This window comes from Camelus dromedarius, chromosome 8 (genome assembly GCF_036321535.1).
Source record: "Camelus dromedarius isolate mCamDro1 chromosome 8, mCamDro1.pat, whole genome shotgun sequence".
Taxonomy (NCBI): domain Eukaryota; kingdom Metazoa; phylum Chordata; class Mammalia; order Artiodactyla; family Camelidae; genus Camelus; species Camelus dromedarius.
In genome coordinates, this window is record NC_087443.1 from 73,038,892 (window position 1) to 73,060,975 (window position 22,084).

At 50.6% G+C, this 22,084-nt stretch overlaps 1 protein-coding gene across 2 annotated transcripts; it reads left to right on the top strand.

Annotated features, from left to right (window-relative positions):
• Positions 1–1,189: 1,189 nt before the first annotated feature.
• BAG3 (BAG cochaperone 3) lies at positions 1,190–21,713 on the top strand. Of its 2 annotated transcripts, none has more exons than XM_031461864.2 (4): positions 1,190–1,728; positions 16,699–17,025; positions 18,350–18,733; positions 20,337–21,713. In XM_031461864.2, exons 1-4 carry the CDS (start codon positions 1,543–1,545, stop codon positions 21,153–21,155), a joined length of 1,716 nt encoding a protein of 571 aa, XP_031317724.1. In that variant the 5' UTR covers positions 1,190–1,542; the 3' UTR covers positions 21,156–21,713. The 2 variants fall into 2 exon arrangements, with proteins under 2 accessions (XP_031317724.1, XP_031317725.1); XM_031461865.2 differs by having other exon boundaries at positions 20,340–21,713.
• Positions 21,714–22,084: the final 371 nt, after the last annotated feature.

The window sequence follows — 22,084 nt, forward strand, 5'->3', positions numbered from 1 at the left end:
TGACCTAAGTCAGCTCCTGGGGCTTCATCATCTCTTTTTTCACGAAAGTGAGTGTTTGTACTTAAAAGCTGGTAAGTAGACCTATGTGAGAATCATTCCATTGGAAATGATTGGCAAGCCTCTCTAGCATTTGCTCCAAACAGAGTAATTTGAGAGCAGCAAGAGACAAGATGTATTGTCTCTGAGGGTTCCAGGGTGTTCTCTGCATTTAAGTTAGAAAATTGGGCCCAACATTAGTCCAAGTCACTTTTCCAGAATGTTTCTGGGGAAGGGAATGAGTCTGCGTGCCTAAGGATCTAAAACAGAGCCCCCCCCCCCCCAATTCCTCTGCGGGCACTGTCTCTCCCAGAGGAATGCAGGTGCTTGGCTGAGTTACAAGTGTGACCACCACTGAAGCAACCAAACAGAATTTGTTCATGATTCGATTTGTTCCCTACTTCCCAAATGAAGGGTAAGATTTAAGTTAGCAAGAACCAACCCCTACCATAAAAAAGACCAAAACTCAAAAGATTGTGTTTTTTCCTTAAAGTTATTCACTGCAATGATAGTTTCTATATTTGAGATATGAGGTTCAGGAGCATAAAACCATGGGCTGATGCAATCTTTCTTTCATTAGGTTTCAGAAAGAAGGCAGGTGAGTTTCCATTTGTACTTCCATTTTCTCCCTGGCTCCGCTAATGGTGCCAGATCAACATTCCAGCGCTCCTTTCGGACGGCCCTTAAGCCCATGGAAGTGATTAAATCGTAACTGAGGGAGGCCAGTGTCCCCGCGTATCAATATATGGGAGTGCAAAGGGGAGGTGGGAGAGACCCTAGTTTAAATCCACTTTAAAGGCTAACGATGACTTTGTTTTTACACGAAGGAGCCGCAGCAGATGTCCCGCGCGCGGACTCCCAGTCCCGGGAACACCTACATATCTTGAAGAGGGAGCAAGTCTGAAAACCGAAACTGGCCCAAGATACGCCGTCCCCGGGGCTCGCTTGTCCCTCCGGCCAGCAGCAGGCGGATCCCGCGGATGCAACTCCGCCCACCCCGGGGCGATCTGGGCCGGGGGACACCCACCCGGCCAGCTGGGGCGAGGGAGGAGGTGGAGGGGTGGAGGAGGGGCGGCCGGGCCGAGGCCCCGCCCGCGCCCCGCCCACGTCCCGCCCCGCCACGGATATAGCCGATGACTCAGGGCGGAGCTCCGCATCCAACTAGCGCCGCCGCCAACTTCTCTGGATGGGACCAGAAGTTTCTAGCCGGCCAGTTGCTACCTCCCTTTATCTCCTCCTTCCCCTTTGGCAGTGAGGAGGCTATTTCCAGACACTTCCAGCCCTCTCCGGCCACGTCACCCCCTCCTTTAATTCATAAAGGTGCCCGGCGCCGGCTTCCCGGACACGTCGGCGGCGCGCACGACTCTAGCTCCGGCTATAGCCAGCGAGCGACTCTGCGCCTGGAGGTCCGGCACCCCGCGACCCTGTGACTCGGCACCCCGCAACCCCAGCACCCCGCGACTCGGCACCCCGGCGGCCGCCCCACCGGGCTGACCCCGACCCAACATGAGCGCTGTCACCCACTCGCCCATGGTGCAGATGGCGTCTGGCAACGGCGCCGGCGACCGCGACCCTCTGCCCCCGGGCTGGGAGATCAAGATCGACCCGCAGACCGGCTGGCCCTTCTTCGTGGACCACAACAGCCGCACCACGACGTGGAATGACCCGCGCGTGCCCCCCGAGGGCCCCAAGGTGAGCAGGGCCCGCGCCGCACCCTGGCCAGAGGTCCTCCTAGACGGCGGGCGGCGGGGACAAGGCTGGGCGGGGGCGGCTGGATTGGGCCGGGCTGCGGGGACGCGAAGCGCCAGGTGTGCTCCGGCCGCAGCCCGCCCGCGCCGGTGCCCCGGAGATCAGTGAAGGCCACTTGGGACGCACGGACCCCCAGGACACCAGCTCCCAGGGGGGTCGGCCTGCTACGCCCCTACAACCCCCCTCTCCAGGCCCGCCCTTGGCCGGCGTCCGGACGAAGGGAGGCCCGGGAGAGGACTGTCCTCCCTGGGCTGCATTTGTTTTACGGGGGTCGGGCGGGAAGTGCGACCCGCATCGCATGGTGGCGCCAGGTCCAGTCTACCGGCTTCGAGGGGCCATGGGCCAGGAGGCAAGGGGCAGGCGGCCTGTTCAGTATCGGAGGCCCAGGCCAAGGCCCCGCTGTGGCCTCCTCCCGTCTTCCAGGGCTGAGACTGATTTCACTCTGCTGATCGCGCTTCGGCGGACGCCAGGGGGCCATTGGCAAGCTTGGGGGGGGGGGTCTTTTAGAGTCTCTTAGGAATTTTACCTCCTAAAGTTACTGTACTTGGTTGAGGATATCTTGACTTCACTCTCCGGTGTCAGGCACAGAGTGACTCAGGAGACTGATGTAAATACATTCCTTTTTTTTCTTTCTTTCTGTATATAAAATTAAAATTGTATTACTGTTTGAAACTGTTTTCAATAAGAATATATTCTAATATGACTTGTTAAAAACAAGATGCTGTTCTCCCAGGCAATTTCTAAACTAAAGATGTGGACTGTCTCCTAGTTGGCTGTTGCCTTAGACATTGCCTCACACTGGAGAGAAAGATTTTTTTTTTAATGGCAGTATATTCCCTTCCTTGTTACGTTACTAAAATACCTAGAATTTGTTTCTGACACACAGCTGAGTAGTAATACTTTCGTGGATACAGAGGTTTGCCTCATTTACATATATGCAAGAATATATACTTCTTAGGAGCATGAAAATTTGAAAATATAAACTTGGAATGAGTCTATTAATTTTTTTAAATTGTAATTAGTTGTACTCCTCTTGTAATTTTCTATAAATTTGAGCTTTTTCAAAATATAAAGCTTGGCAAAAAGAAATATACTTAAAGAAAGGGTAGAGTTATGTTGTCTCATCAAAATAAAAATAAAAGTCATAAAGAGTTGGTAATTTACTTTGAAGATTTAAAAATTCACGAAATTAAAAATGCTTTATAAATCATTATTTTCGAAGAGAGATCTATGTGATCCACCTTCATTTTTATGCATTTTTTCTTCAAAATATTGATAAAGTTCTGGTGCCCAACAGTGAGACATTGTATATTCAACAGCTTACATTTAAGAAATTAATTGTGTATTTATTTCTGAAAATTAGTACAAGAGGCTGTAATTACCTGGAATGGGCATAATTATATACACTTTTTTGTGTGTCTGTTCACCTCATATTGGGTGAAACTAATGCTCACTTCAAACCAACTCAGTTACTGTGGTCTCCAAGAATGTAGATCTTTACTGAAGCAAAAATAAATAAATAAATAAAACTATCTTTTTAAGGCTTCCTTCTTGTAGACACAGGGACAGTCAAAATCCACTGGTATCCTTCATGGTGAGTGAAGATCAAGTTTGAACAAATCCGCTGCGAGTGCAGTGTAAGTCCCACCATGCTGGCACTTTGTTTTCAACATGAAACTCACCCAGCAGGTTGGGATCTTTGGGCACCCGTTTGGTGAATGGGTTAGGCTGTGGTTTCATAAACCTCCGTAAGGGAGAAAAAACAGGTTGAGTTACTATTACTGTTCTCAATAAGTAGAAAATAGGAGCTACTAAATCAGAAGTCTGATGATGGAAAAGTTGATTTGAAAATTTAACAGTCAGAATTTTAAAGTTGAAACGTCCTTAAATATCTTTTAGCTTAGCCTCTATTTTTCTGAGAAAGAAACCCAGAGAGTTCAAGTGTGTTTCCAAAGGCCACTCAGATAATACCAGTAGCAAAGAGAGAACTACACCAGAACATCCTAATAATAGGCAGTGTATGTGTTCTGAAGAAGGTAGAAGAGTCTTAAATTTTTATGAAACTGTGAAGCTTGATTACTTTTGTGTCCTCCTGACCACCAAGTATTAGGTAGCTGAATTCTGTGCTGTGACTACTTGTATAGTGATGTCTGGATGTGATCAACTTAAGAAAAGGGCTTTCTTTACAGAACTGGTTACCTGAGATTTGTCAGCACGGCACCAGAACATAAGGAGAAAGCTAGCATTCAGTTCATTAGTTCTGTGGGCTTCATTACTTTCAAGCTTGTGCTTTGTTATACTCAGAACAGCTACGTGACTAATTCACTTTCACTTACACAAACGTCACCTTACTCCAGAGTTAGTACAGTGGAGGATCCTTCACTATTACTTATACTGAAAATTAGTTTCTTAATGTGTAATGAGAAAAGGGCTCTGGCGGAAAACAAAATGGGATTTTAGAGAAACTGAGCTAAGAGAACCCCACCCCCTACCCTCTAGCATCCCTACCTTCAAGAAGAGATGCTGTCAATCAGTAAAGAGCTATTCATTGAGCATGAAAAACAGAGAAAGCTGTCTGTCAGGGAAGACAGTTTCTGGGTATTTACAGTTTAACCATGCTGGTAAAGGAATGGCTTTCATGGAAAGAAGAAAAAGACTAGAACTTTGTGTTTGGTTTAGTCTTATACTCTGTTGTCCTGCAGTTGATCCTTCCCCATTCCCCTGCAGTGGTTAGAGTGACTCTTCCTCATTTTTACAGAGGGGGCAAGTGAAAGCAAGTGTCTTGCCCTTCATTGCAGACCCAGGACAGCTAGAGGCAAAGGTTTTGGGCTTTATCCAGCTCCAGTCTGAGCAACTGAACCTCCCCACTTGCAGTCTTCCTGGATATCGATTTTCTGCACACGTGGGCTTCCCACTAATCTCCTGGCAAGTTCATACCCGTCCAGGCCCCTTCTCTGGCAGAGAGGCCGGTGTCCGCCTTGAAGTCAGGAGATGTACAGTTTCCATGCAGCCGCTCCTCCAGGCTCTCCTTGCTAAATAAACGGAGGCCAGATACTTGGGAGTGTGGCTGCTCCCTCACAAACCTCCCTGGGGCCAGAGGGAGACCCTCCTCCCTGGAGACCAGGGCCGTTCTAGTTCTGCAGGTCTCGGAGATCCCCAGCCCTGGCAGATTCCCAAGCCTGGTAGTCTCCAGGGAAGCCTTTGCTGAACACAGATCGCCAGCTGCGCACCCCCTTGTTGAATCCGAACCACTCAGAGTAGGGTCCTGAAATCAGTATGTCAAAAGAGCTTCCCGGATGGTTCTTGATCCTGCCAGGCTGGCATTTGGGAGCCACTGAAGGATGATGATCCCACTTAGTAGGAGGGTGGGGAGGCTGTGACTTAGTGTGCGCCTGTGCAGGCCTTGGCATCCTTAAGGGCGCCTGCTTAACGTCTAACCCGCAGGGCCATCTCCCAAGCCTCCATTCCTCTGTGGTAAAACTCGCCTGGCACATGGCTTCTGGGGGTGTGATGATGGGGGTGGCGTGGAGAGGGGTGGAGCCTGGCAGAGTGGCAGTGCTGGGTGGGGGAGGTGGTCCTGAGACCCTCCTGAACCCTAGGAAGAAGCGAGCCAGAGCCTTTCCTTCCTGTCTTGCCCTCCCGGCTGAATCTCACCACGGTAATTTGACAGATTCTCCTCAGGCTCTGTGACAGACAGGTAGAAACATCCTTTCAGAGGAAACTGGAAATGTTTAGAGTTACAGCTGAGGTAGAGAGACCCATCTGTTCTGCTTCATGTTCAGCGGAGCCTCCTGAATGTTCTTAAAGATGAGATCATCTTGCTCTTTGCAGATCGATGGCAAGCTCTTGTGCCTCTTAGAATCAGAACACAGTCAGGAAGCGAGTGGCCCTTCTCTCCTTTGTATTTCCAGCAAGTTGCAGCTACTCTGAAGCAAATTTCTTAATGCCTGATGAATAGGGATTTGTTGGGGGTGGATAAAGAACACAGCCAAATGCCTTATGCGTCCACCTCATCCAGGGCTTTCATTTTCCCCTCTGGAGAACAGTCCGTGTTTGGCTTATGCAAGAACTGAACATAGCTTGTCCCCTGTTTCGTGACGTATATTTGCCCTTTAAAAGGGTCGAATCAGTGCGCAGGAACCATGGCGGTGTTTGACGTTAGCCAGGGGCCTGGAAGGCTTAGTCGTTTGATGCAGTTGTGGCTGCTTGTGAGTCAGAAAGCTACGTACCACCCATGAGGCTTGATTAGCGTTGTCCTTGTTTCTGGAATGACACACAGTTGCCTTATATAAACTACTTTACATGTTTATTACTTCATATTGACATTTTAAAATGATTTGGTATTTTTCATAAAAATTAGGAAACCTTTTATAATCCAAACTTGCCCTTTCTCCTTCATATTTTTTTCTGTCTTGATGTTGCTGTTACATATTTAAGACACCTTACATAGGAAAACTGGGAGTAGAAGATGAGGGCCTTGGTTGTCAGGAACCTCTGAGCACCCTTTAGTGCTGGTGGACGCCAAAGAAACCTCTCTCATACCTGCCTGTGGAATTCTCCAGCCCCTCCCAGCTCCACATTGCTTGTGAATCAAGTCTGTACCCCTGTGATCGGCTTGTGCCTCAGCTCTCAGACCCACAGCTGGACTTCTGAAGCTAAGCTCTAAATCCCCTCCTTTTGCAGATGTGGAAGTTGATCTCCAGCCGTTGTCTGGCACTGTGCGACGTGTGAGATACCGGGTGTTATTAAGTCTTCGCATATTTCTGTGACAGTTTCTTTGGGGGCCTTGGCAGCTTTTCAGCAAGACAGGCAGCTTGCAGAAGCTTAATGAGAGAGCATTTCTTTAGGAAGGAATGAATCTATTGTTTTGTCTGTCTGTGTATATATATATATGCCAGACACAGGTGGGTGCTTTTACAAACCTTATCTCTTTAAATCCTCAAAGCACTCACTAAGGTAGAAATTATCAGGTTCACCTTACGCCTGAGGAAACAGATTTGGAGAGAGAGGATTGCCTGGCCTGAGGACTGTCAGCTATGACAAAACAGAAAGACTGTTGTGGCCAGAGGTTTACCCCCACCCCAGGTGACACAGACTTGCCACTAGTAGGCCTGGCTGCTTCTCGAAAGTCCTTTATACTCCCAGCTCGCCAGCACAGCCCCGGTGGCAAACAGCCTTGCGTCTGCCTCTTTACAGCTGATGAGAAATGCTGGCTCACTTCCTGAGCCTGGGTCTGAGCTTAGAAGATGGGCCCCAGTCTTCACTTACTTATCCATCCTATCCAAGATTTTTGAGTGCCTGCTCCCTGCATGTCACTGTGTGAAATGCTCCATGGAAGACAGTTCTTCCTCCTTCAGTGCCTTTTCCACAGAGCATTTCCTGCATCTCTCTGGTTAGAAGCAGGCTGCCCCTACTCTGGACTCCACATCACTTTAATTTGAATCTTTCCTCCAAAAGGCCAGCAGTTTTCTGCCTTGCCTTGGGGTCAAGTCCCTGCGGGCTGGGGCTGAGTGTTCCAGAGGCAGAGTCTGCATCTCTTTCATCTTTCTGCGTCTCAGGGCCTGGCAGGGTCTACCGGCTCAGTAAAATCAAACGGATCTGTGTGGAGAAGAGTAAAACCTGGGCCCGGGCTCCGGAGCGGGCAGGCTGCTTGAAGAAAAGCATCCGGTATTGAAGTGTGTCTTGAGAAGCCTTCTGTTGGCTCCTGATCAGTGTTGTCCTGGGCTCGCAGATGTTCCCCGGGAACTGGTTCCTTTTTATGGAATTTCTGAATGACCTTTTCTCCACAGGGGACTTTGGTATTGATTCCCTAAGTTCATCCTTACGGATCTGGAGAAGCTCTTTTTTTGTCCCCACCAGTGACACAGCATCTTGGAGCAGGCCTGCTGGAGAGGCTGGTTGCTGACAGCAGCCAGACGCCGCTGGTCTACAGCTGCAGACAGCGGCCCCAGCGCTGTGGAAGGAGTCTTTCTTCAGTTTTTGTTTTTGTTTTTGCTTTTTTGTGTGTGTGTGTGGCTGGCAGTAAGATCAGACACTGCAGAGTGAGGCTTCTCGTTCACTGTCAGTTCCGAAGGGCCCAGAATTGTAGATTGCGGACTGCCTACACTAGGAGCCTGTCCACAGCGTACCTCCCGAGAGCTCCCGGCACAGAGCTGTGTCCCTAGTGATTGAGGTGAGACTTCCCACTGAAAATTCCTTAGCGTCCTGTTGAAGAACAAACATTTCCTATTTCAAAATAACTTCCTTGGTTTCTTGAAAATTTAATTTGAATTAAAGTGAAATTGTAAAAATAAAATAAAATAAAGTGGAGTTGTAGTCCTTTTCAGTTAAAAAATTCTTCTTGGACAGTGAATGAATGGATGGATAGTTCAGAAATGGAAATGGCAAGAAGACAGGAGAGAACGTGTGTGTAGCAGAGAAGGCAGCCACATCACGTTTTGAATCTTCCAAATTATCCCATGGATCCTTATCATCAGAGCAGGACCAGCCAGCCCTCCTGCTGGGGTAGAACTGGGTTTTCTCCCTCCAGAGGCCCCGAGTGGGCGTGTGTGGAGTCTCGGGGCTGTGGTGACTCAGAACGGAGCTGGGTGCCCTCACTGCCGCTGCCCTGCCTCAGCCAGGCAGTGACTCAGCATGGAGCCTGGCTCCCTGACCCAGAGCACACTCGTACTGAATGTTCCAGGTCTGAGCCTCAGCCCAGCTCCACCGGCCGAAATGAAATGCTTTCCCTCCTGCTGCGTTTAACCCCTGGAAGATGAAGGGTTTGAAGACATTAGCCACAAACAGTTATCATACAGTGTACAGATGTGGCAGGAATAGTGAAAGTGTTAACATATCCCTGGCCTTGGCATCTGGCAGACCTGGGTTCTGGTGATCTCAGGTGAATCACTCACCTTCCCTGAGCCTCACTCTCCCCTTCTGAGAAATGGGCACACACCAGTACCCATCCAGCAGGGTCTGAGGATTGGAGGGATGGTGCATGGAAGGTGATGAGCCAGTGCCTGACCTGACACGTATGTGCAGTCTGTGGAGACAATCCCAGCCTTCACCCAAGAAGTCAGAAAGGATTTCACAGACAGATTATGTTGGCTTCCCTGCCCAGTGGACGTTCTGGCTGGATGTGGTTCTGTCCATTCCCAGATAGATATGAAATCTTGTTTCTCAGAAGCAAGGCTTCCTCTTATCCACCTTGAACCCTGTAGCTGGCTCGCCTTCCACTAGTATCTGGATGCCCTCAGCACGGTCACCTAGGGGTTCCTGTGCCCCTCATGAGGGTAGTAGTAGCTGGGCAGTAACTCAGGGATGCAGCATGGGGGTCAGATGAAGGCTGTTGGCCTTCTGGAGCCTCAGCCAGACCTGCAGCCCACAGCCCCATCAGCCTGTGGACTCACCTTGGATCCTCTGCCCAAGACAGACCAGGGGAATTGTGTATCCTGTGTTCTGCTAGAGGGGACACTATGTTTACCCTCACCCCTGACTGCTTGTGGGGAGGGTCTCCCCTGACATCTAGGCACAGGCATAGGAACAGTGCCAGGCAAGAACAGGTGCCTAGCCGGTGTTGGCAAACGGAGCCATGTTAGTGAGGGGCCTCCTGTGCATGTGTACCAGACCCAGCTCTAAGGGGCAGAAATGTCTCTGTGGGTGGAAGGAGAGGGAGGGGGCCTCTAATTGCCAGCACCCACTTGGGACAGTGTGGTTGTTGGAGGAGGAATGCTTTGAGAAGCTGCTTAGGGTGGGGAGGAGCGTCCCCCAGGAATTGCCCCCCCGCGCCGCCACCAGGCTGCCACCATCCGTCAGAGCCCTAGCCTGAGCTGTGGTTGATGAATTGGAGATTTTTTTTTTTCTTTTGAGAAATTGTGATTTGTATAAAATGCATGTCTAGTGAAGTCCAGCACCCTGATACCAACAGCACGCTTTGCATGGTTGGCGTCTCACAGATGGAGGAGCCCAGTGAGTGACCAGTGTTCTACCTGAATATGAGACAAGACCTTGAGAAGCCCATGGAAATGTACCCATGCACATGAGGAAGTCTCTTTACCTAAATTCAGACAGAGTTTGCTTCCTGATATAGAAATCTCAGGTACTTTTCCATCTGTGATTCGTGGCTTTGCATTGATTGAAGCAAATCTCTACTCTTTTTTCCTTCTCTGAAGAGGAAGTAGATGGTTTTTAATTTCCCAGAAAGGGTTGAGTTCAGGAGCTGGACTCTGGTGACCTGGGTTCTCTGCCTGGTTCTGCAGTAACTTCCCTTGTGACCTTTGGCCACATCTGCTCCGTGGAATCCCTGAGGAGGGCTCCAGAGGTTGGGAGCCCCAAGCAGGGGACCTACCCAGCTGTGGCCGGGACACTGGCTTGCCCTGGAGGGGCACACTGAGGGTGCTGGGGAGACAGCAGCAGATGTTCTGCTCCCAAGTGGTCCTGCTCCAGCCTGGCTTGACTCTGTCCCCTAGGTCTCGGGGGAGGGGTGCAAGGAGACTCGGTCACTGCAAGCGGGTGATGATTCTCAGTGGTGAGGTTGTCTGCAAGGCCCCTTCAGAGCCTGGGGCCTGTTGGAGGGAGAGGGAAGTTTAGGGCGTGGGCCCCTAGAGTTGTTTTTGGCTGTCTTTGCTTCCAGGTTGTGAGACTTCAGATACAGTTCTTAGCAGAGAAAATGACATCCCTGCTAATTAGTGCTCTTAAGATGCTCAGATAAAGGGGCTTCTAACTCTAGCAGGCTCATTAGCAACTTGGTGGACCACTGAGGAGTTAGACCGAGATTCACAACTTTGTAAGCAGTAAGCTCAGCCAGCTGTTGCTTGGGAAAAGCTGGGTCCATCGGTAACTATTTGTGGAATGGAGGAAGGTGATTATGTAGGGCATGGGACAGCTCACAGTTTATAAAGACTTTCCCTTGCCTTATTTCACTTAAATCTTGCAAAAATCCCAGGCAGGCACGAGGATTTTTATAACTGGGGAAACTGAGTCTTAGTAGCAAGGAGTCCTGTTCCAGGGCACACAGCTGGTGAGCAGCAGGGCGGGATTGGAGTCCAGGATGGCAACTTGAAGACGGGGACTCCTGCTGCAAAAAGAAGCAATGTTGAATTTCATCTTAAAAAAAAGTTTTCCCTAATAGAAACACACAGGGACCCCAACTCAGTAATCCCAGAATCAGGTACACATACTTTAATAACGGGCATATCAGATAAAGCCTCCAGTCACTTGGGACTAGATTGCTTACAGAGTTGGTGGGCAGCAGACACTTGTCTCACTAGGAGTCCTACAGACAGACTTGGTGGATGTGGATTCTGCTTATTATTCAGAATTTGTCCAGGGTCCGTATATGCCCCAAACAGGGCTGGGTGCAGTGAAAAAGACCTTTTACCACATTCCAGTGGGAATTTTGAGCTTGGCTGTGGGGATGGAGATGTCTGTTGATACAACCCACTGGCAGTAATACCTGTTCCATTTCTATGGCCGGTAATACCACATGGAAAGCTTTGACAGGGTGTTGAAGCTCGGCTCTCTGTGCTTTAGAAGGAATTTTCCTTTTGTTTTGCTTCCTGCCTCATGGAAGTAAGCCACACCACTTCGTTTTGATCTGGGTCCTGGCTACATAGGGAGTTCCAGGATTCCTGTTTCCCTCCAGCTTTTTCCCCCTGTTTTAGAAGTTTTGAAGTGTCATTAGTAAAAGTCACTGCCTGACCAGTGTGAGGCTCTTCTGGCCTAAAAACCCAGTTAATAGAATCTGTGTCCTACTTAGGACTCCACGGCCGTCGGGGCCGAGGTGCTGCCGGGCAGCCCGCAGAGTGCCTTCGTCACTGTTCGCCTTCATCCAGACCACACGGACGGGAGCTCTGGGTTGTGGGTGTCGAGCCCACTTTTAGAAGAGCGCTATACCACAGAACTGAGGTTGGGGCTCACGGGAGGCCGTTTTCAGGGTTCACTGGCCACTCAGTGTGGGTGGAAACCATATGTAGCTGGGTCGAGGCACACCCTACTCCCTGGCTGGTCTCAAAGCAGCAGCTCAGGCCGTGAACGTGCGACACCCCAGCTCAGTGGTGGCTGCATACCTTGCAGGTGCCCAGGACTTGGTCCTGCCCTGCTTTTATGGTCCTACCCGGCTTTTAAGGCACAAGGAGTCCTTCATGGGGGGTCAGCAGCTTCCTCCTCTTCACTTGGTACATGAACCCTTGGGGCACCTTAATTCCAGCAATTTCTGATACGATTTAACAGTGTGACTGAGTGGTCATTTTTAGGTTTCTGAGACATCGACTTTTCCTTGTTTTTGAGCTCTGTGAGGATGTTTAGAGCCAGAAGAGACCTTGGAAATCAGAGGTCACGGAGAATGTCAGACATGGAAGGAACTTCATTTAGATCGCTGTCCCCAGTGCCATCCCGCCTGGGCTTCCCCACATACCTACTGAGCCAGACTTTGTTGGGGTTCAGCTTAGAGTGCTTTTTTTGCATTTCCTGGGTGTTCTTATGCCTCCTAGAGTCTGAGAACCACTGCTTTACAGAACATCTGAGCCTCCCCTTCGTTTCACAGTGAGAAAACTGACATCCAGGGAGATGTGAGCTGCTTACACAGCACACATACTGAGGGGCAGATCCAGCTCTAGGACCAAGTGCAGTCTCTTTCCAAGTCTCCTACCAGTCCCCTTAGCACCCACATTGTTACTAAAATTCAGTAGTGAAAGTAGATATGCTTTTAAGCAAACAAGACTTGTGTTAGCCACAGGCTCACCCAAGCTCAGAATCTGACCCCAGGCTTGTCTAATAATAATAACTTGTACTTGATAGGGCAGATTTTGGCTCATCTGAGGAAATTTTTCCTGCTTTTTAATCCCAGCTTTCTCATGGAGTTGTTTGCGGCCTGCAGAGGATTTTAATTCAGTGTACAAAGGAGAAGAATTTACCAGTGCATCTTACAAATTAATGCAGTGAGATAAGCAGTGAAAGTCAGGCTCTTACTTCCTAATTGGATTTTGTGTGGCTGTGTTCCTGATGTCCCTGCCCAAAGATAAGGATACTGAGCTGAGCTGACTGGAACATCACCCCTTTAATGCCATCCCCGCTCCTGGATAAGCTGAGGCAGGCGGCGATGAGGAGGCGAGGCCCAGCCTCATCTGCTGGGTCACTGTGACAGTGCCCCGTCCCTGTCATGGTGTCACACAGAAATGCAACCTCCAGGGGGCAGGTTCCCCAGGCCCCAGTGAAGTCAGGGTGGGGCAGGTAGTGAGTCTTCTACAAAAGATGCTGGCTAGTGTAACCAGTAGGCTCTTTCTGGACATGGGCTTGAACTTGAGAACACTTCTCATGGGACTGAAGAGACATGTTCTAGTCATACTCTAGGGGAATTATAAATATTAAACATTTTAAACTTTTTTCTTTTAAAAAATTACATCTTTTTTCACTAGGTTATGATGAAAACACCACAGAAGACAGAAAGGGCAGTGTCATTCTCCTGGGTGGCACTTTTTGGTTAGTGAAGATGGAAGCATTTGCTCTTGACAGGGCTCTCATGAGAGCAGAGTAGAAACATGAGCGGTGGCGTGGGCATCCGGTATGGGTGGGCATTTCATTTCCAGTTTAAATTATTCATTCATGTCGAAGTGTTTAGTCTTCCATTCTGTGGAAGTGACGTGGTTCTTTAAATTACCTAAAGTGGTGTTTTCTAAACAAAGTCCTCACCAGAGTGGCAAAGGAGCCTGCCTTCCTTGAAAGGCAATGCTCATGAAGAGATGTGTGCGTTTTTTATTAAATGGGCGTAAATGGGTCATTATTTCACACTGAACCAGGAGTGCAAACCTCAGGACTGTAGGAAAGCAGCCTCCAGGCCACTTGTGACCACTCTGCTTTCCAGCTTGGGCCCTGACAGCACCGTTTTCGTGGACCAGGGGCAGAGCTGCAGCCTGGGCCATGGCCCTTTCCCTTCACTCCCCCTCCTGTCCTGCCAGCCCCCGGCCTTTCCCTTCCTTCTCCTCCTCCTCTCCATGCCCTCGGCCCCTGCTCTGCCCTCACATCCTTACTCTCATCCCTGACTTCTCTCATTCCTAATGTGTCCTAGTTTCTGCTTTTAGTTCCTCCCATCTTGCTGAGGTCCCTCCTGTAGGCATGGGGCCCTCTGGCCTCCTCTGGCCTCCAGCCTTATCTTCTTCAGCTCAGCACTTAACCTTCAAGTGTCACAGCCTTTCCCACTGCTGCTCTGACACCCCCACCCCTGCCTCCAGTGGCTGCACGCTTGCCTCCAGTGACCCCAGCGTGGTACTGCTCCCGAGACCCAGGTCAGATACCGGCTCCAGGAAGCAGTCCTGCTGACACAGCCCCTTGGGCAGGAGGGATTGTCCTTCCTCCCTCTTTCCCTTTTTCCTTCCTTTTTCTTCCCTTTTCTCTTTCAACTAAGTTACAAAATAAATTCAGTGAGATTCGTTAAGTGTACAGCTCTTGGCAGGCCGGCTCCAGTACTTTTTGGATCCAGGGGCTTTCCCCAGGAGGAGCCAAGCCCCAGCCAGGCCTGTCTAAGGTTTCCAGCCCTGGAAGGGTCTGAGGTGGGGGCACAGCTAACAGCCAGCTGTGCGGGGATGGTGGAGTTGGCAGCCCTCATCTGTTCGGTCCAGATAGTACGGGTGGAACGTGGCTGAGGATGGGCAGGGTGGGGGTTCCAGAGAAGTGTACAGCATGAGAGACTTGTACGTGGGTGTACACCCGTTTCCCACCACCACCCAGAAAAAGATAGAGGACGTTTCCATCCTCAGAAGGTTCTTTCAGGACCCTCCTGAGACAATCCCATTTCCTCCAGCTGCAACCACCATTCTGACTCCAGTCACCACCAGTTAACTTTGTCCTTCATGTTTGATTCCTTGGACATTTCGGGGTCTGAGTAGCATAATCACGTGCCTGTGTTGGGAGGGAATTCACACGTGTTTCTGCCTTCTGGGCATCCCTCTTGTGCTCTCATAAAACATCACGACAGTCCTGTGAGGGCGTGTTACTAGCTCCATTTTCTAGAAAAGGGGATTAAGGCTCACAGAGGTTGAGAGAATCACTCCAGATCAAAGAGCTGTCACTCGCAGAGGTGAGAATGAATTTGCATCCCGTCTAGGAAAGCCACACCCTGTAGAACAGCCCGTGCGGTGCCCCATCTGCAGGGCCCACTGTGCTCCATCTGCATGGCCCGCTGTGCTTTCCAGGGAGTTTTGCTTCCGGTCTGTGTCATATAGCTTTAAACTGCCTGGTAAGCCCCTACTTGGCAGGGGTCGTGCCTTGCTGGTCTGGTGATCCCACGGTACCCCGCAGCTCGGTAGCAGGACGTTCACCAGGCACTGGTCAGCGGATAAGGGCTGCTAACCACCCAGCTCCATGGACCGTGCGGATGGAGCAAGGCTTCTGTGTGAGCCTGGGAGGAAGCCAGAGAGACGACGTCCCAGCACTTGTCTGGGCCCCTGCTCCTGGCTGCAGGGAAGGGTGCCCCAGCGAGTGGAGGAACTGCCCAGGCGGCCTGTTGTGAGTCAGCACCGAGCAGCACGAGTTCCTTCAGTGCCTCTTGCTGCCTCCCTTTGGCGCCTGTCTCGTGGCAGGAATTGGTTTTGAATGTGAGGCCTGGACCCACTCCCTGCTCTTGGGTGACCTGAGAGTTAAGCAGGCGAAAATAATGCCCCCGCCCTGAGCACGTGGGCATTCTAATCTGAGAGTGCCTGTCTGCTGGTGTCCCCAAGGACACGGCAACACCCTTGCCTCTCCTGTGTGCTGGAGGCCCTCTGGGGCAGGAGGGAAGCAGTTCATGGATCTGAAAGGGCTGCATTCCAGGGGCAGCCTTGGGCTTTGCCTCCTTGTGACCAGTTTTGCCCCAGTGGGAATTGTACCCTGAAGCTCCCAGAGCCTTGGCCTTTGGTGTTTGTTCAGAGAGATGCCTCCGTAAGGGAGGATCAAGCTCCTTCTTAATAGTTCATCCACTTAAATGTGTGTAAGTGGCACAAATCCTCCGTCCCCTCCTCTGTAAAAGGACCCTCTAGTGCCCGGGAGCCAGACAGGACCACAAGCCATAGGGGTCCCTGGCTTCATTGCCCGGCCTCTGCTTGGTGAGAAATGACATTGCCCGCTGAGTGACTGGCCAGCCTTGTTGTCTGAAACAAGATCTTTCTCTGTGGTACATCTGGAACTTGGCCTTCTCAAGGGTCCCAAAATAGCCAGGCCGCTGAAGGGAGAACTTCATGACAGGACAGAAGAGAGACCCCAGCCGCTCCCCGCCAGGCAGGCTTTGTTGGCATCATAGGACCAGCACAACTAATCCCTGGTTTTTGTTCTCATCCAGTGCTGCTTCTGCATTCCTTGTGTATCTCCCTTCTTGCAGCTTGTTCTGAAAATATTCCTGAGGAGGCAGCCTCCCCCTCAGCCCCCCTCCCCGCCCCTCCGCTGCAGATTTCCAAGCTGTGGCCTGTCTGGGTCCAGCACAACTCTGTATCTTTGGGAAACACGAGGACCTCTTAGGAAGTGGTGAAGCTGGCCATAATTTAGCAAGTTGGAATTGAACCTCCTCGCACCTCCTGACCTGGGTCTCTGAAGATCTGGGGGACAGTCAGTGACTCTCCTACATGCACTGCTGCCTTGTCACCCAGGAAAGAAATCTGTCTTACCGGCTCGGGAAATTGGGACCTCTCGTGCTCAGCAGACACTTTGACTCACGTGCTTTCTCTTGATGTCCCTGGTTCTTAGGCTGCTGGGCAGACAGCAGCTTCAGGAGTGGAGGGGAGCATCTGGAGGAAGTGAGGGTCAGGGATGGTACCCACGCTGTCTGTGCTCAGCTGTCCTGGCGGACACTGTGGGCCCCATGATCACTCCGGAAGACCAGAGCGCTCAGCCCCGTGCTTTCTCCTTTTCAGGGCTTTTTCCTTCCCAGTTGCTAATGGGTCTGTGTTTCTTCTCTTTTTGTGTTAGGAAACCTCGTCCTCTGCAAACGGGCCTTCGCGGGAGGGCTCCAGGCCGCTGGCCACCAGGGAAGGGCGCGCTGTGTACCCCCAGCTCCGGCCGGGCTACATTCCCATCCCTGTCCTCCATGAAGGCGCCGAGAGCCGGCAGCCGCACCCTGTCTTTGCCTACCCCCAGCCCGGGGCACAGCGGTTCCAAACCGAGGCGGCCGTGGCGGCCCCTCAGAGGTCCCAGTCCCCTCTGCGGGGTGTGGTGGAGACCACCCAGCCAGATAAGCAGTGTGGACCGGCAGTGGCAGGCGCGCCAGCCCCACCGCCAGCCCCCCATGGACCTGAGGTAAGGAGAGGCCTGTCTCGTGGGCCTTTGGGTTGCGACCTGGGGGTGCCAGTGATCCTGCTTCCCTGCCTGCCCAGATGCTGACACGGTGCCCCAGGGAAGCACCTGGTGAGATCAGGGCGTCTGGGCCTGGGCTGCGGCATCAGAGGTCACCCAGCAAAAGTCGCTTGACAGCGTTTCACAGGTTGGTTTTTCAAGTGGGCAGGGATCGTGGCTTATTTTTGTAGTTAAGGAATGGGGCCTCAGAAGGGTAAATAGCTTGGTCCAAACCATCAAGTTGGAAGTGGCATCACTGGAACTGGAACCCTGGCTTTCTGGCTCCTAATTTGATGTCTCTTACTCCCAGCGGGCTTTCTGTATCAGAAACATAGAGATCCTCTGTGTTATTTCATTCAGTCCAGTATTTACAGGTAAGTATCAACTACTTAGAGCTATATTGACATGAAAATGAGACAGCATACCTGCCCTCACAGTGTCCCACAGTTTAAAAGGAAACCCAGAATGAGAATTCAGGAAGGCAGCTGCTTTACGACAGGGTTTGGAGCCTGAAGTCAACACTTCCATGCAGTGATATCTAGAGAATAGTTCCTAATCCAGATCTTAGCCCCCGGATCTGCTCTTGAGCACAAATGCTCGTTCCCTGGGTGCGTCCAGAGTTGGGATCTGTCTGGCTTCACTGCCTGCTCAGGGGTGAAAAATCACAGTTAATGTGGGGCACCAGGTGGCTCTTTCCTTTTCTCGAAGAAGCAGTTCCTATATTTGTTGTAAAAATCAAAAGTGACACATCAATCAGAGAAATCTTAACATATTTGAACCAGCAGGACCCTTAGAAGCCAGCTGGGGAAACACCCTCCCAGTTCTCCAGAATGGAAAGCAGGTGGTCTGGGAGTGAAAGCAGCCTGGCCTGCCCAGTCCGCACAGGGGACGCGTTCCCACGGCCTGGCTGACTCCTCTGTAGATCAGCCGGAAAAGAGTTTAAGGAAAGAGGAAGTGAAGTGACAACAACAAATGAAACGTAGTGAGCGCTTCCTGGCACTTGTGCAAGGGCACATACATAGATCACTGAAGCCAGCCCAGTGAGGGAAGTACTCTTTTCTGTGTTTTAAATGCAGCTCCTGAAGCTATTGAGCTGTTAAGAATTTGAGCCCTGGCCTCTTGATTCCTGAGCTCCCAGTCTTAACACTACATTTTGAAAATGGAAAGGCTCACAGATGGGAGGTCATATTAAACCTGCTGCCCTGAGCAGGCACATAATGGGAGCAATGTCAGAGGGTCAGGCAGAGGGTCTTTCATGGGCCGTGTGTCTACCCTTCATGTCTTGCAGCGATCCCAGTCTCCAGCTACCTCGGACTCCTCGTCCTCGTCCTCCTCCGGCAGGAGCAGCCTGGGCAGTCACCAGCTCCCCCGGGGCTACATCCCCATCCCTGTGATACACGAGCAGAATGTCACCCGGCCAGCAACCCAGCCCTCCTTCCACCAAGCCCAGAAGACCCACTACCCAGCTCAGCAGTCTGAATACCAGACCCACCAGCCTGTGTACCACAAGATCCAGGGGGATGACTGGGAGCCCCGGACCACGTGGACAGCATCCCCATTCCGGTCACCCGTCCGGGGTGCGTCCAGCAGGGAGGGCTCTCCAGCCAGAAGCAGCACGCCGGTGCACGCCCCATCGCCCCTCCGCGTGCACACTGTGGTTGACAGGCCTCAGGTATGGGATCTGGTGTCGGCAAACTGGCTGTGACAGCATCTGTCCAGGGCCTGAGGAGCTCTGTGCAGGGTCCCTGAGTCCCCCTGCCAGCCCCTCCTGGTTTACATACACGTAACTGGGGAAAGTGAGATCCTGCAAATGGCTGATCATCCGCAGAAAACAGGCGAGGGCTGTAACCGCTGGTACTTTTTATACCTTCTGCTCATTCTCCATTGCTGTGCCCTCAGGGGCAGACTCCAGCCACCATGGTGGGAAACGGTGGACAGAACACAGTCTCACTCACCACTTGGGGCCCAGGTGTCTTAGTGCCTGCCACACCCTCTCAGGGCCCCACAAGCCCCCTTTACACCCCAGCCACAGCCTCGTCTCCTGCCTCACTGATCCCCCTTCTCCACTCTGCAGGCCTGTTCATTCTATCATTCCCTTTTTGGTGCCTTTACTCAAGCTGAATCCGCTTCCTGAAATGCCTTCACAATCCAGGTTCTCCCCATCCTCCAAGGGAAAAGCCAGTCTTGCTGCTCTCATAAAGCCTCCTCACCTATCTCATGGTGCCCTGTATGAGTCCCTTACCATTCAGCATCTCTGCAGTATTCTGTGCATTTTGAAAATACTCATCTGATCTCTTCAGCTCTGACCTTAACCTTGTTTGTCTGTGGTAGTGTCTCTTTTGTAGCTTGTCTGGAGATCCCTTTTTAGATGCTTGAAAAGATTTGACCTAACAGAACATTATGGTGGGATTTAGTGTTTTTAACTGGGAGTGCTTTAAAAATAATGTAGTGCAACTCTTGTTTCCCAGTTGATGGAATCAGAGTGTGTGAGATTTTTAAGGGCGTTTTAGATGTTCACTTAAATGCTTGATGAGCCAAGATACTTCTCTTTCAAGCATAGTTCATTTTAAAAAAATATAGCTACGGTTTATAGTCACATTGAAGCGTATCTCAGCCTGAGTAGCCAGTATGTAGTCAGCGCAGATGCTGCAGAGCGGAGTGTTAGCTCAGGCACAGATGTGCCCAAGCAAAATTCTCGCAGGGTTAACCATTCCAGGCATCTTCCTTATTTTCAAAAATACACCAGTCTGGGCAGAAATCATGAGTCTGCCTAAGTTTTAAACAAAAAGAAGACGATTATAACTTTTCTGAAACAGGAGATGGGAAGGTCACACCCTGAGCAGAGGCTGTCACGCAGCATAATGAAGGACAAGTGGCAATTGTTACTCCAAGGCTCCATCACCTGAAAGTCTGAGTCACCCAGGACTTTGAGCTGAAGAAACTCAGCAGTCAGCATGAGTTTTTGATATTTTCATTTTTGAAAAAGTTTTTCCTTTTGTTGCCGTAAGGGTACCATCTCCAGAAAAATTCAGTGAGAACAGACCAATAGACCAAGGTAACAAATGGAAGCATTACAATGGTTTGGTCACATACATGATTAATATCATGTTTTTATTTTGTTAACAGCTGTTGGTTGACTTTTAAAAAATCTCTTTTGTACTGTTAAACTTTTAAAGAGTCATTTATGTTTTCCTCCAGTCAGTCCTAGCTACAAACGCTACCTGTGACTCCCAGCCAGTTACTAAAACTACCTCTGTGTCCTTGCCTCCTCTCAGCAGCCCATGACTCATCGAGAACCATCACCTGTTCCTCAACCTGAAAACAAACCAGAAAGCAAGCCAGGCCCAGCAGCTGGACCAGATCTCCTTCCTGGACACATCCCGATTCAGGTGATCCGCAAGGAGGTGAATTCTCAACCTGTTTCCCAGAAGCCCCCGCCTCCCTCTGAGAAGGTGGAAGTAAAGGTTCCCTCTGCTCCGGTGCCTTGTCCTCCCAGCTCCGCCCCTTCTGTTGTCCCCTCTTCCCCTAAGAATGTGGCTGCAGAAGAGAGAGCAGCCCCCAGCCCAGCCCCCGTAGAAGCCGCACCTCCCAAACCCGGAGAAGCTGAGGTGCCCCCGAAACATCCAGGTGTGCTGAAAGTAGAAGCCATCCTGGAGAAGGTGCAAGGGCTGGAGCAGGCAGTGGACAACTTTGAAGGCAAGAAGACAGACAAGAAGTACCTGATGATAGAAGAGTATTTGACCAAGGAGCTACTGGCCCTGGATTCGGTGGACCCCGAAGGAAGAGCTGATGTCCGCCAGGCCAGGAGAGATGGTGTCAGGAAGGTTCAGACCATCCTGGAAAAACTTGAACAGAAAGCAATAGATGTCCCCGGCCAAGTCCAGGTTTATGAACTCCAGCCCAGCTCCCTTGAAACTGATCAGCCACTGCAGGAAATCATGGAGATGGGTGCCGTGGCAGCAGACAAGAGCAAGGAAAGTACTGGAAATGGAGAAGATCCCAAAACCGAAACCCAGCACCCAGAAGCCAAAGAAGCAGCAGCTCCAAACCCCAGCCTCACGACAGACACAGCTGCAAACCCAGCAGCACCGTAGTCTCCACTAAATAAAAATCCACCCCAGAGACTGGGGACTGATTGTGTGCGTTAGGGAGTTTTAAGTTGCATGCACTTCAGGGACTGAAAATCAGTTGGTTTTTACTATTCATAGCCGCTTGGTACACAGTAACTTGGGTGTAGGCAAAACACTAATAAAAGGGCTAAAAGGAAAGTGATGCTTTTCTTCCGTATTCTTATTCTGTACAAATAAAGAAGTTGCTTGTTATAAAAGTTTAACCGCATTGCTTGTCGTTTTGGGGCCCTCTCTCTGCACGGGCCCCACATGTTAGCTGTGGATGTGAACTGTCTTCCTATAGCTGTGGACTGAAGGAGTTTTTTGGAGGATGGATGGGGAGTCAATTTCCCATCACTAAACAGGAAACCCATTTTTCAGAAGTGTTGCCACTTTAATGGGATGATTTTCATCATCTCATAGCTAAAATACTTAACTTTAGGTAGAATAAAATGTGTTAGGAGCCATAGGAATGTCTGTATGTTGGATGACTTTAATGTTACATTTTAAAAAAGGAAAATAAAGTGATAATGTAACTCAGAATGTCTTTTGTGGTTTCTAACCTTTGAAGAGTGGCAGCAGCAAGATGGTCTCTCACCGGCTTTAGGAAAAAGAAATGGTGGATGCATTTACAAGCCTGCTCTGGGATTTGTAACATCTCTACTGCCCACGAGAAAATGAGTTTTGGTCATTTTTCATCTCAGGTTGAAGCTGGAACCTGGGAAGACTCGGCCATGAACTCAGGTAATGGAGACGTGCCCAGCACAGGTGCACCTGGTCCCGAGCCATATGCAGGCCTCACCAAGGAGCTGAGAGGGTTCAAAGGTGCACCAGGAAATCAGTTCCCAGTATTGCCTGAGGCTGGCCCAAGCGTTCTGTAGAGTCCAGGTCACTGGAGATTGGGCATGTGTTCT

Coding starts and splice junctions, on each gene's coding strand:
- BAG3 (XM_031461864.2), top strand. CDS start 1,543: ATGAGCGCTGTCACCCACTCGCCCATGGTGCAGATGGCGTCTGGCAAC. Junction 17,026..18,349: donor CAGCCCCCCATGGACCTGAG/GTAAGGAGAGGC, acceptor CATGTCTTGCAG/CGATCCCAGTCTCCAGCTAC. Junction 18,734..20,336: donor CTGTGGTTGACAGGCCTCAG/GTATGGGATCTG, acceptor GCCTCCTCTCAG/CAGCCCATGACTCATCGAGA.